This window comes from Pipistrellus hanaki (genome assembly GCF_964339955.1).
Source record: "Pipistrellus hanaki genome assembly, chromosome: 3".
Lineage (NCBI taxonomy): Eukaryota > Metazoa > Chordata > Mammalia > Chiroptera > Vespertilionidae > Pipistrellus > Pipistrellus hanaki.
The window spans coordinates 103324875-103337759 of record NC_140505.1 but is presented as its reverse complement, the minus strand read 5'-3'; the positions used below and the strand labels follow the sequence as shown (position 1 = coordinate 103337759).

The following is a 12885-nucleotide window of genomic DNA, read 5'->3' as shown; positions in this document are numbered from 1 at the left end:
CATTCTTTAAGGCTTTCTCCCCATTAAGATATTAGTTATTTTAGTCATGCTACCACTGTAGCAAGATTTATGAAGTCTGTTAGATAATGTTTTTATTTTACACCCTGTTTAGAAACACCTCTATTAATTGCATTATGCAAACTACTATTTCTCGGTCCTGTGACTCTGACGAATTCTTTTTAAATACCAGTAACAGGTTTTTAAAAACCATCTAGATGAAGCCAGATAAAGCTTGTGTGCTATTTTTATATATCACTGTTGATCTGTACAGAATTTGAGTTGTTAGAGGCATTTTGCTCTTATTTGCATATGGAATCTTGACTTCATTAATGTAAAAAAGCAGAGAGCTTCTTGGGCTACTACCTTGTGAAGGTGGTTTTTGTGTTGTCTGTCTTTGATGTGAAGGTATGCACTTAAGTGACTTCTTGATCATTCTTCGATGCTTTTTAATTAAAATGTAACAGGATTTAGATTTGTGTGATTTATGCTTAATTGCTTCTGAAGGCTGAAGAGAATTGAGGAAAAACCAGCAGGCTATTTATGTATGAAATAAGCATGAATACATGGGTAAATTACAAGCTAGTAGAGTTTGAGTACACTTTTCTACCCACCGGTATTTCTGAAGCCTCTTTAAAAGCTTAAGATTTACATTAGGCTTTTTTCAGTATAATTTTAATTTAGGGTAGATTGTTTTAAGCTAATGTGCTGGGATTAAGTTTTGCTGTTGTGTTTTGACACTTTTGAAAGTTCTTGATGTTTACATAAATAAGACTTTTCTCGTGTGACTTAGCTGCTGTTTTCAAGGAGTGCTGAGATGTTTTGGTAGGAATTCCTACTTTCTAGCTGTTAGTGTAGGTTTGGACATTTAAGATGTAGTATTAAATAGGAGACTAAGTATTTTGTTTTAGTTTCCTGTGGTTTTATGATTTTTGTTGTATTTTATAACCAAAGGAACATTCCCTATTAAATCAGTAAGGGAAAATTTTCAAATTGGGGAAAGGCATTTTTGTGGTTTTTTTTAGAAATATTATTATTTTAAGATATGACTTATTTTAGAATATGACCAAATTACATTAGGTGTTTTTGAGTGGTCAGTGAAAATTATTAAAAATTTTAGCACTTTAGTCCTTTTCCTATGAATGCAATTTTACTTTTTAAAAGGTAGAACTTATTCTGGAAAATATGAATTAACAGTATTAAACTTGATTTTGTTGTGTGTGAGTATATTATACCATAACTTTTGTAAAATGTTACTCTACATGAAGATTTCACTTTGGGCAATCATTGGAATATATTACTACTAACTTGGTTTTGTTTATGGCACTAAGAGCCTCTCATTGAATGAGTATTCAGATTTCAAAACAAACTTCTTGAATTGTTTACGTAACTTTTGCCTGAGGGATTTAGATTCTGCTTGCTAATAATGAAACTAATTTATATGCTGGCCAAAGTATAATATATATGCTAATACTTTGGCATGGGAGATATTTATTATGAGTCTTAAACTATTAAAAATGTTATACATTTGCCTACTAGTTTTATAAATAATGTTGCCTTCAGAATTTGTGTGAAGGTACAAAACTCAAAATATCATGTACCTGTTGTGCAATGGAAAGTCTTGTCATCTTTAGAGTTCTTTGTTACCTACATCCTGAATATCAATGATTAGAGTTGCTCTTAAAAATAGACCTTCTCTCAATAAAAAGCATGCTATTTGAGTAACTCTTATGACTTGTAGGGCTGAGGGCTGTGGTGTGCATTATTCTTTAGGGTCTTCCACCAGCAGTGCCTCCTATTAATATGTGACACTTAAGTCTCTCAATGTTAAAGAAACTGGACATGTGATTTCTACATAGTATTTTTGTTATAAATAAGAGTTAATATGCTTAGTTTCTTTTTCCTATAGTAACATTTTACAAAAGAGCTGCTCATCAGTATTTTATTCTCAAATTGATCTCAAACTGGGTGTAAATTTTTAAAAGTTTTTTTTAATTTATTTTTTAATAGTAGTATGAGAATTCTGGCTGCTGTTAGTTCTTATTTTTTATTTTCTGGGTGGAAACTATTTGAAAAGTCCAGTTTTTGTCCCAGAGTGGCAAAATGTAGTTCTTCAGTTTTCTTTTTAATGCTTTATTAATTTACACTACCTTTTGAATATACAAACCTCATTCATTGAACAACTTGAAGGCTTTGAATTCTTTGAAAATTTTAAATTTTAATCTGTATATTACTTTGGCAGATCCCTCAACTTTGAGATGCACTGATCACTGTGCTTGAAAAAGACAAGACTGAAGATTGTACTATGAAATTTATTGAATAGTTTCATAAATTATTTATCAAATGAGAGATTTTTAGATTTTTGTAGTCTGCTTAGTTTTAAAAGGATATAGTTAAAAATGAGAGGCAAGTTTAATGCTATTCTTGCCAAACAAACTCAGCTAAAGTCTTTCAAGTAACAAATGGGAAAAGGATGACTAATCTGCATCTGAGTACATTTTCCAAAATGTTGCAAAGAAATTCTGAATTGAAATCTTGAATGTATTGAATCTGTCAAGGTACACAGCAGTGCCTTTGTAAATGTTCATTATCTATCTTATTTAATCAGGTGATAAGTGGTGTAATGTAGCACAGAGCTTAACAATAGGACTTAATTATCACTTTTTGTGAACAATTTGGAATTGTCATGTTACTGTGTAATTGATTTGCTTTAAAATGAACAATAAATTTAATAAAATAAAACACTGTCTTGTTTTTTATCTACTTACTGTATATATATGATTTATATTTCATTAAAAAGATCATGCCTAGTTTTTTGGGTACTTACTCTTATGAAGTAACATGATAGTTTTGCCATGTTAGCCTCAGTCTCTTTTCATCAATTGAGACTTGACTCTAATGAAAGGAGCTTGTTTTCAAAAGAAAAAAAGTAAAAAACCTTTACTGATTACACCAACTAATTTTATCAGAAAGCAAGTGGGGAGATCTAAAATAATTCTAAAAACTATGAAAGAACTGTAATTTACAATACATTAAAGATTTCAAATTATTTAACAGGTTAAACTAACATTCATCTTTCAGTGCAGTAACCTCTTAATTGTCTAGTGTGAACTAGTTAATTTAAAAAAAAATTGGGGGATAAGTAAATCAGTTGAGACAAATAAATTAGGCTGGGGAGACATCCTGAAAACTAAGTTTAGCAAATAGAATTTGTTTCAAGTTATTACTGTTCATTTTAAAAACAATTTCTTAAAACTTTAATCTTGAAAGAGTAAGGCAAATTTGTTTTTCCCCCTCCCATTTTTTTTATTTTTTTTTATACCAGGGCCACAGCCATCTCTGGGAGTTAGTTTTGGAACGCCATTCGGCTCAGGTATTGGCACTGGCTTGCAATCAAGTGGCTTAGGTTCTTCAAACCTTGGAGGTACACTTTAACTTTTCTAATAATTGCATTACACTATTATACATTTGAATTGATACTAGCCTGTAAAAAATTTCTAAGAGGATCTACTATTTTGGAAGTTAAGTTTCCATATACCAAAAACCATTCTCCAAACATAATCTGTGCTGTCTAATATTATACTTACAACCTAAGAAATCATTTTATCTGTGAATAGTGAATATTAAAAAGTATTAAAATTAAATGGCAGGGATGGTCTTATATTCAACGCGATATGCTAAAATGTGAACTTGAAAATTATTTAGTTTCAATAAATTTAACTTAAAAAAATTAATAGTCTTAACATAATTTGGAGTCCAAACTACTTCTGTCACCTAATCATACAGTCACCTAATCATTACCTTTTTCTGAAAACGGACATTTTAAATGGGGAAATAATTTAATTGTATATTTGAACAGCTCAACTTCTTTTGGTATATTTGCCTATGCACATATTTGTATACATAGCAATTGCATTTATTTTAATAGTTTCATAAGTTAATTCTAATTAGTAAGGTAAGTCTGCAAAAACATGCTAAATACAAATGCATTCATAATTACCTGATCTGGATGATTGAAAATTGATTGTGTTTTATGGAGCACATTGTCATATAATGAATAAGGTTTCATTATTTCCACTAAACTGTACATCTATAATAATAAAAAGGTAATAAGCTAATTAGACCAAACTTCTTCCATACGTCCTCTGGACAACCTGAATGAAGCGGGGCTGTGAGGGCAGCCCAGGTCCCGGGTGCCAGAGGGAAGCTGGTGCCGCAGCCGGAGAAGGAAGGCCGCCTCTTGCATGAATTTCATGCATCGGGCCTCTAGTATCATCATAAGAGGGGACGTTTATAAGCTATTATGACTTTATTTAGTAGACCTTATTAGGAATTACTAGAATTATAATAGCATAATTCTTACTGTCTATAATCCAATTTGCCATCATATTTCTTAGAGTTAGAGGCAGTAAGACTATCAAACTCAATATTTTAGATTATAAAGTAGCCTAAAAAGAATTTGAAAATTTTTTTAAGCACTTGGCTTTTAGCAGAATGAAAATGAGTCTTCTAGCAAAATCTCTTGGGATTTATATAATGAAAAATATTTTTTAAATTGTGAGTATCCTATTACTAAGACAAAACATGATGGTTCCCCTCCCATTTTCTCATTACATTCGTTGATGCTATGGTAACAGCCTATTATTATTATGTAGTTACGCACTTTTTCAATGGCAAAGTGAAAATGTTTGGGTAAAAAAGCAGAGTAAAATCACCTTGCAGTACTCTGTGTTTAAATTACTATGAATGTCATGCTTATTATAAATGTAACCTTTTTTTCCTTCATAATGAAATATCCCCAAGTAGATCTGTTTATTTCTGTTTGACTAAAATCATGCTTGAATGATTACTAAAATTTCTAGTTCATTGGAAAGGATCTTAAAAAAAAAAAAAAATTACTAATAGGTCATAAACTTAGTCTAAATACATATAAATGTTTTATTTCAGAATTCATCTGGTTCTTTCCCAAGAAGTCTTAGGCAAAGGTGTAAATAGCAGATATCCTTCATAAGGCTATATGTTTTCAACACTGTATTTATTAGACCTTTTGATAATTTGGGGTTTTACTTTTTAGTATCCTTTAACCTGTGTTTTACATGCCATTGTATATTTCTCTATTGCCCTTCCACTAGGATTTGGAACTAGCTCTGGTTTTGGATGCAGCACCACAGGGGCCTCCACATTTGGATTTGGAACAACAAATAAACCCTCAGGAAGTCTTAGTGCAGGTTTGTGTGTTTCAGTCTGAATTTCAGACAAATTTTATGGTACAAAGTATTTCATTTAAAAGCATAAGTATTGTTATTTCCAATACCCAAAAAAGATCCCTGGCTTAGATTCTGTTCTCTGGAAGATGTATGCAAGCCTAATCATACAGCTTTATCTCATAAGCTAAATGTCGGGTTTATAAAATATTTCTAACAACACTTAACTAGTTTGATAAAATCAATAATTATGTCCTTTCTTAACTAAGAGATTCTTTGAACCCAAAGACTAGTTTTATGATTAAACAGTTTTCTTCATTATTATAAAAATGAACCCATTTGGGTTTTAAGTTTTAATTAAGATCTTTAGTTATTACATTCCATCTTACAATTGGCTTCCTTGTTCGTTTTTTGAAATAGATATAATCTTCTAACTCTTCCAGTAAAAAATTCCAAAAACTCTCTACTTTGCATTTTCTGTATATTTGTAAATAATGACTTATTTTTTATGTGCAACATTCAGTGATAAAAAGTAGGTCTAATTAATGATGTAATGTCAGTTAAATTGTGTTGAAATTGAGGAAATTTGAAGCGAATTCTATTTAATATTAAATAGCGTCTAAAATATACAGTTTCAACAGAGTAAGATAGTAGAATTCAGTGGTATCAGAATTATAAATATGTTAACTAGACAGTAATAGTATTTGCTCTTAATTACACAGGGTTCTTACAAAATCAAAACAATAGGTATTACTTGGTGGTGTATTGTGCTAAAAATTGTGGGTTGTTGTTTTCTCAAGCGTGGGTCCAAATGTTGTGAAAGTATCTTTAACATGTTGATAAAATGTTTCTGGAGGAGCTGAGAAGGAAGGCACCTTGGCATATTGAATTCCCAGGAAAGTGGCAATTTTAGTTATTTGTACTAACACTTCTCTTTTGACCTGGGTGACTAACTGCTGTCCCTATTGGTGCCACTTAGCTATTTTTAAAATTGTTTTCTTATAAAATTTTGTGTTAGAAATTTAGGGCCATATGATAGGTACTATTTCTATAGATTATATATTCTTGTAGCTAGAACTTTGCCTCTCATCCGCACTTTTTATATTTGTTTTTGTGACTTAACTTCTGATATGAATATTCTTTTCCCTAACCATAAGGCTTTGGCAGCTCAAGTACATCTGGGTTTAACTTCAGCAATCCTGGCATCACGGCATCAGCTGGTTTGACATTTGGGGTGTCCAATCCTGCCTCTGCAGGTTTTGGAACCGGAGGACAACTTCTTCAGTTGAAGAAACCTCCAGCTGGAAACAAAAGAGGAAAAAGATAAACATATGGGTAGAAGTGTTGAGAGAATCCATTGCACCGTCATTTATTCTGAGTCTATTTTTCTAAAATTGATGCAGTAATTTAATTGCATACCAAGATATTTCTAAAAGTTTTGATATTTTTCCCTACTCTGGAATTTTAACTTTGTTCTGATTTGCCCTGTTAACTTCTTTTTTCTTGTGAATTTGAAAGCAGTTGTATATTTTTCTTTATTTTGATTCTCAGTATACGAAATGTTCTGATTACATCGTTGGTTGGTAACACCTCTTGAACCTTGTGTTAATAGCAATGTTTTTGTTGATACAGTTTACATTATGTGAATATATGCACCTGTGTTTCTTATATAGGTGGTATGAACTCTAGGACCGAATCAGTTGGTTTCTTGATAAAGGTCTTTTAAACTACACTGCAGGGCATCTTGTGAATATGTATATAAATATATACAGAATACACACAATTGTGTGTGCATATAAAATATATATTTACAGACCTACAACTTTTGCCTCAGACTGTTCCCCTTTTCTAAGGGTATTCCATTTTTCACCTTTGCAGCTTCAAATTCTCAGTGCTTGTAGGATGATGAGCTAGAGGTATCAGGTCATTGCAGTTATTTGCTTAAAGACTTAATGAAATGGTTATTGTTGTAAATATTTGACCTACTCAAAGCCCCTAGACTTTTCCATACTCATTTCCCACCTTAACCTTTAGCAGCTACTCTAGCTGAGGGATGCTGTAAGATTTGTTGAACAGATTTTAACAGGTTTTATTATCCTATATGTCCTCATATTGCTATATGAGATGTTTTTTTCATATCTGAGATGAAACTTCAAGAGCATATTTGAACTCCAGACTGGTGTTCTGGGAGCAAAGAGCTATTAAGCCAAATTGATTCTATGCAGGTGAAGGATGCACTATAATTTTAGTGGCAACTTTTCTAGCTATTCCAATACAGAGTTCTTTCCTATAGGGCTATTGATATTGACACCAAATGGAGCGGCTCATCAGCCTCTTAATGTCTTAAGTAAGTGCTTAATTTGGAATAGAGAAACAATATATTTTAAGGGAAAAAAAAGTATTCTTTGTAGCAACTATAAACTATTCCCCTGTTTTAACAGCTCCAGGTAATAATACATAGGCGTGTCAGGTTGCATCTGTGTAATATTTGTCTTTATTAGTACTAGTGACATAGAGTGGGTGAAAAGAGAGCCCTTGGAAAGAGAATGGCCTTGGCCATGATTTCAGACAGAAACCATTAGGTAGACCTATGTATCTTTCAATTACAGTTTTCAGGCGGGATGTTTTAATGAACATGGAATTTCATTAAAAATAATTTAATTTTTATATAGACGGTTTTGTACATACTGTGCATTAAGCGAATATTTTCAGAAGCATTTCACCAAGGTACCTTTTTTCTAAAATAAATACATAAATATGTGTGTGTATACACACATGCATGCACACACAAACACATACTTGTAGTAGAATGTTGGGTTTGATTATAAAAGTATTGTCAAATCTGTTTTATTTATCTGCATATAGCAATTGAACTGAATGTGGCTTTTTAGAACTGAAATTTTTGCACCTTGATGCATTAAAATAAGGAAAATGCTAAGCTCTGAAGCTGTTTTTATTTTGCACTCTTCTCTAATACTGCAATCTCCAGAGCCAGATTTTAAGGAAGGTTAGGAAAATGTGATTTTGTGTTTTGAATTACTGTCAGAATTAAATACACAATTAGAACAAACTTTTTTTTTTTTTTTTTACTGCAAAAATCTAAATATTTACATTTTTTGTTTTTTTCTTTATATATTTTACATTTTAATGTGCTGGAAATTTGTAATAGATCAGTTTCAGATAGGAGTTTTAACATGTCATTGTCTCCATTGTCTTCACTTTGTCCAGAGCCTTTCATCAAGTAAACAATAAAATTTATTGTGTCAGTTGCTTTAAATCTTTGTAGGTGTTAGTTGTTCCTAACATGTAACTTTCTCATTGTTGCTCTTTTATTCTCTTTGGTCGGTTTTTAGTGTTTTCACAGACTTGTACATCTTGCCTTAAAAATGTACTAATAAAGACTGAATACAGAAAGTAAGTTTGAGTAAAAAATAAAAGTCCCCTTCAACCCCAAGGTCCTAATTCCACTTTCTTTCCCAGAGTATTCACTCCTTAATGGTTTGGTATATATTCTTTCATTTTTATTTATTTATTTTTTATTTTTGGTATATATTCTTTTAGACTCTTTAAAAAACAAACAAACAAACAAAAAAAAACACCAAGAACTTTTTTTCAACATGTTATTCTATTTCTCTTTTTTTTCATCTCTCATTTTCTCATTCTCTTAGATTCTTTGTCTTTTTTAACAAATGGGTTAAAAATTTATGTATTCTGTGACTTGCTTTCCCCCCCTTTTAATGCTATATCATAAACTTTTTCCTGTCAGTCCTTGCAGATTTATTTTTTATGTACTATTCTGTAGCATGGATGTAGAATAATTTATTCCAACTAATACCTGTTGGTAGGCAGTTAGGTTCTTTCCAGTATCCTATATAATAAAAAGCTAATATGCAAATAGACCGAATGACAGAACAACTGGTTGCAATGATGTGCACTGACCACTAGGAGCAAACACTCAACACAGGTGCTGCCCCCTCGTGGTTAGTGCGCCAAAAACCGGGCTAACAAGTGCAGTGGTGGTGGTGGGAGCCTCCCACCTCCGGGGCAGTTGGACATCCCCGAGGGCTTCTAGACTGCAAGAGGGCGCAGGACAGGCTGAGGGGACACTCCCCTCACCCCAGTGCTCAAATTCTGTGCACAATAAAATAGAAAAGGCCGCAGTGAATATCCTTGTACACGGTTCTTGATGCTTATGCTTAAGTATTTCTTTGCGGTTGATTCCAGAAGAGGAATTGCTGAGAGCGCATACAAGTTATATGTCTTAATGTCAGATTGCCTTCCAAAAATGCTGTAAATATATACCCCTGTAGTTTGTCTGAACACCCATTTTCCAGCAAACTCTAAACTATATTATTAATCTTAAGTACTTGTGAGGTTGAACTTTTTAATACATAAATATTTTTCACTTGCATGTTAATATCCTTTGTCCATTTAAAAAAATATATATTTTATTGATTTTTTACAGAGAGGAAGGGAGAGAGAGAGCTAGAAACGTCGATGAGAGAAACATCGACCAGCTGCCTCTTGCACACCCCCTACTGGGGATGCACCCGCAACCAAGATACATGCCCTTGACTGGAATCGAACCTGGGACCTTTCAGTCTGCAGACCAACGCTCTACCACTGAGCCAAACCGGTTTCGGCCCTTTGTCCATTTTTATACAAGGTTATTTAGGAAGTTGTTTTTTGTTTTTTGTTTTTTAAATGATTTGTAGGATATCTGCAGATAATGGATATTTTTTTGTGAGAAAGGTTGGACTCCTGAAATCATTAAGGTTCAGATTCCTGTTGTACCTTATAAAATCTTGGGGAAGTTACTTAACTTTTCTAGACCTCAGCTTTATCGTCTGCAAAAGGGCTAATAGAGATGGATGGTTATATTAATAACTAGAGGCCTGGTGCACGAATTTGTGCACGGGTGGGGTCCAGTTGACCTGCCCTGATTGGGGCCCGATAAGGAGAGGATATACGAGGCCAATTGGTGGGGGCAGGGTTGGCTGGAGGGAGGGGCTGCGGGTGGTTGGCCCTGCCCCACCCCGTTGGTTAAACTCCTGGTCTAGGGGACAATTTGCATATTACCCTCTTATTATATAGGATAGGATATCATCTATTTGAAGCATTTGCATAGCATAAGCCTTAGACACTTTGTAAGTGATTACTATTCCTGCAACAATACTCCACAGCTTTAATTATTGAGGCTGATGCTTTATTTTGGTACCTGATAAGAAAGGCCACCATATCTTAATTATTTTGGTATGTGTGTACAGGGTAGGGTAGGGTGCATGTCTATTTTAGGACACTTACTCTTAAAATAACCTGTTTATCAAGTTTTTTTTCTTAAGATTCTATTGGGATTTTGACTGGATTTACATAAATAAAATGTTATACTCTGGGGAGAACTGCAGCATGCTATATGCATTATTGGATCTTATTATTTCAGCAAAGTTTTACAAAATTTATTAGATTCTTGGTTAATTGTTTTTCCTATTAGCATCTTATTTAATTTCAATGTGGTTGGTACAAGGTTGTTTGCATTATTATGAATGAAGATTAACTTACTTTTTGATAATATAGTGAGGTCATGTTATGTCCTACTGGTTTCAAACAGTAATTTTTGCAACAAGGGAAATTGAGTAGTGCCTTTAGAAGTGTAGTAGTGGGTTTTTTTGTTGTTGTTTTTGTTTTGTGTGTGTGTGTGTGTGTGTGTGTGTGTGTGTGTGTGTGTGTGATAGGAAGTGGGCCTCTGTGATCCATCTCCAGCATGGTCTGCTTTTGATGAAAATGGCTGCTGAATTTCCCCAGGGCAAACAGAATGTAGGGAGGAGGGAAGGGATCTAAGAGGAAAGAACTGTGGATGTGGGCCAGCATCGTGGTGGGAACACCTGAGGCACCTGCCCCAACTAGCCGGAGAGGTGGAGGCAACTAGAAAAGGCCTCAGCCCAATTTTTTTTTTTTTTTTTTTTTGAATGGCCAAAGGGTGATAAGACCTCGGCAACATATGAGGAAACAGGTGACCCCATAGAACTCGGCCAATGAGGAACTGGAGGAGGGAGTGAATAAATGGCCTCTGATTGCTGCCCCAGGTTTGCCTGTACATTTGGATGGGCACTCGTTTTTTGTTTGTTTGTTTGTTTGTTTTTGTTTGTTTTTATACATTCTATTAGTTTTTTACAGAGAGGAAGAGAGAGGGATAGAGAGAAACATCGATGAGAGAGAATCATTGATCAGCTGCCTCTTGCACACCTCCTACTGGGGATGTGTCCGCAACCAAGTTACATGCCCTTGACTGGAACTGAAACCCACCTTTCAGTCCGCAGGCTGACGCTCTATCCACTGAGCCAAACCGGTTTCGGCGGCACTCGCTCTTGAGAGTGTATTAAAAGTCTCGTTTTTGCTATAGTTCTTTCTCCGAGTCCGTTATTTGAATTTGGATAGATGAGCATTTCTTACATGTAGGAAATATTTGGGTTTGAATGGTGTATCACAAGATCTGCTTTAGCATCCCTTCCCCCACACCTTGCTTCAGTCTCTCACTCTGAATAGCCTGGCTGCACTGCACTTCTTGGAGCACACATCACAAGGTTATTAATAAGGGGACACAACTCTGGGCCTCACTGTTATGGGCCAGTGTCGTGCAAAATCTAAGTTGGAGTGTCTAATTTAAATCTAATTTACAAAGTCATCTCTGCCTATCAGTGTATTTCCCATTTATTGAGTATAGTCTGTTCTGGGCACCATGCTCAGAACTTGATAAGTATATAATGGAATATAGATTGAGGCAAGATAAAGTAGAAAGAGCCATGGGACTCTAGGGAGAATAATACCTAGGATGTAAAGTGAAGAAGCAAAGACCAGACTGATGTAGCCTTTGACTTTTTCCCACTGAAGAGATTCATAGAGAAAAGCTAGTCATCCCAGCATGGAGGGTGGTCTGCCCACTTTGGAAAGGGGAAGGGGAGCAATTCTAGCAATTTGAATCTTAGGAACTGAGAAGTTTAATGAGAAAGCCTTTTCAGCCTGACTGCTATAACACATATACTCAGACTAAATAAGACTAGATGTACAGACATGAACCTCAACTGGCCTTGGCAAACCATGGAAACAGAAGCAAACACTTAACGGTGTTACCAGACAGCAACAGATAGAAGAAAGGAGGGATTACTGGGGAAAATGGTCATGGCCCAGAATGTTTTTTGCTTTTCCTGCTCAATCTAATGTACTTCTTTTCTACACAACCTATCAATAATTAAAAAGGAAAAGACCTACCAGCCTCGCAAAAGTTACAATGCTGAAAAGTGAACTATTTCTTGTTCAGTTTCCTTTCCTTGTGGTACCTCTATTATGTGGTGGTTGTTTTGTTTTGTGTTGTCTCAAAGTTCTCCCTGCTTTTTAATTTCTTTTTTTTTTTTTTTTTTTTTTTTTTTTTAGAAGCTACTCTGCTTGGGTATTTTTTCCTACCTTGTCTTCTAGCTCATAGATATGGTCCTCTGCTTCTTCTAGTCTACTGTTGATGCTTTCTATTGAGTTCTTTATAGCAGCAATGTCGTTTTCCATCTCTTCTTGGTTCATTTCCTCTTGGTTCTTACACATATTGTTGAATTGTATTCCATTCTTTCAGCCTCCTTAGGACCATTTCTCTGAATTCTTTCTCTGACAGATTTCTTACCTCCATTTCGTTTACTTC

The 12885-nt window shown here is 34.3% G+C and overlaps 1 protein-coding gene across 2 annotated transcripts in view; it reads left to right on the top strand.

Moving 5' to 3' along the window:
• Positions 1–8477, top strand: part of NUP58 (nucleoporin 58) — a 48082-nt gene extending 39605 nt beyond the window's left edge. The window contains exons 13-15 of one of the 2 annotated variants that reach the window (XM_084878781.1): positions 3323–3421; positions 5130–5225; positions 6359–8477. In XM_084878781.1, coding sequence (XP_084734907.1) covers positions 3323–3421; positions 5130–5225; positions 6359–6528 — 365 coding nt within the window. In that variant the 3' untranslated portion in view covers positions 6529–8477. The remainder of the gene's footprint in view (positions 1–3322; positions 3422–5129; positions 5226–6358) is intronic. The other variant, XM_084878782.1, reaches the window with a different exon arrangement.
• The last annotated feature ends 4408 nt before the right edge of the window (positions 8478–12885 follow it).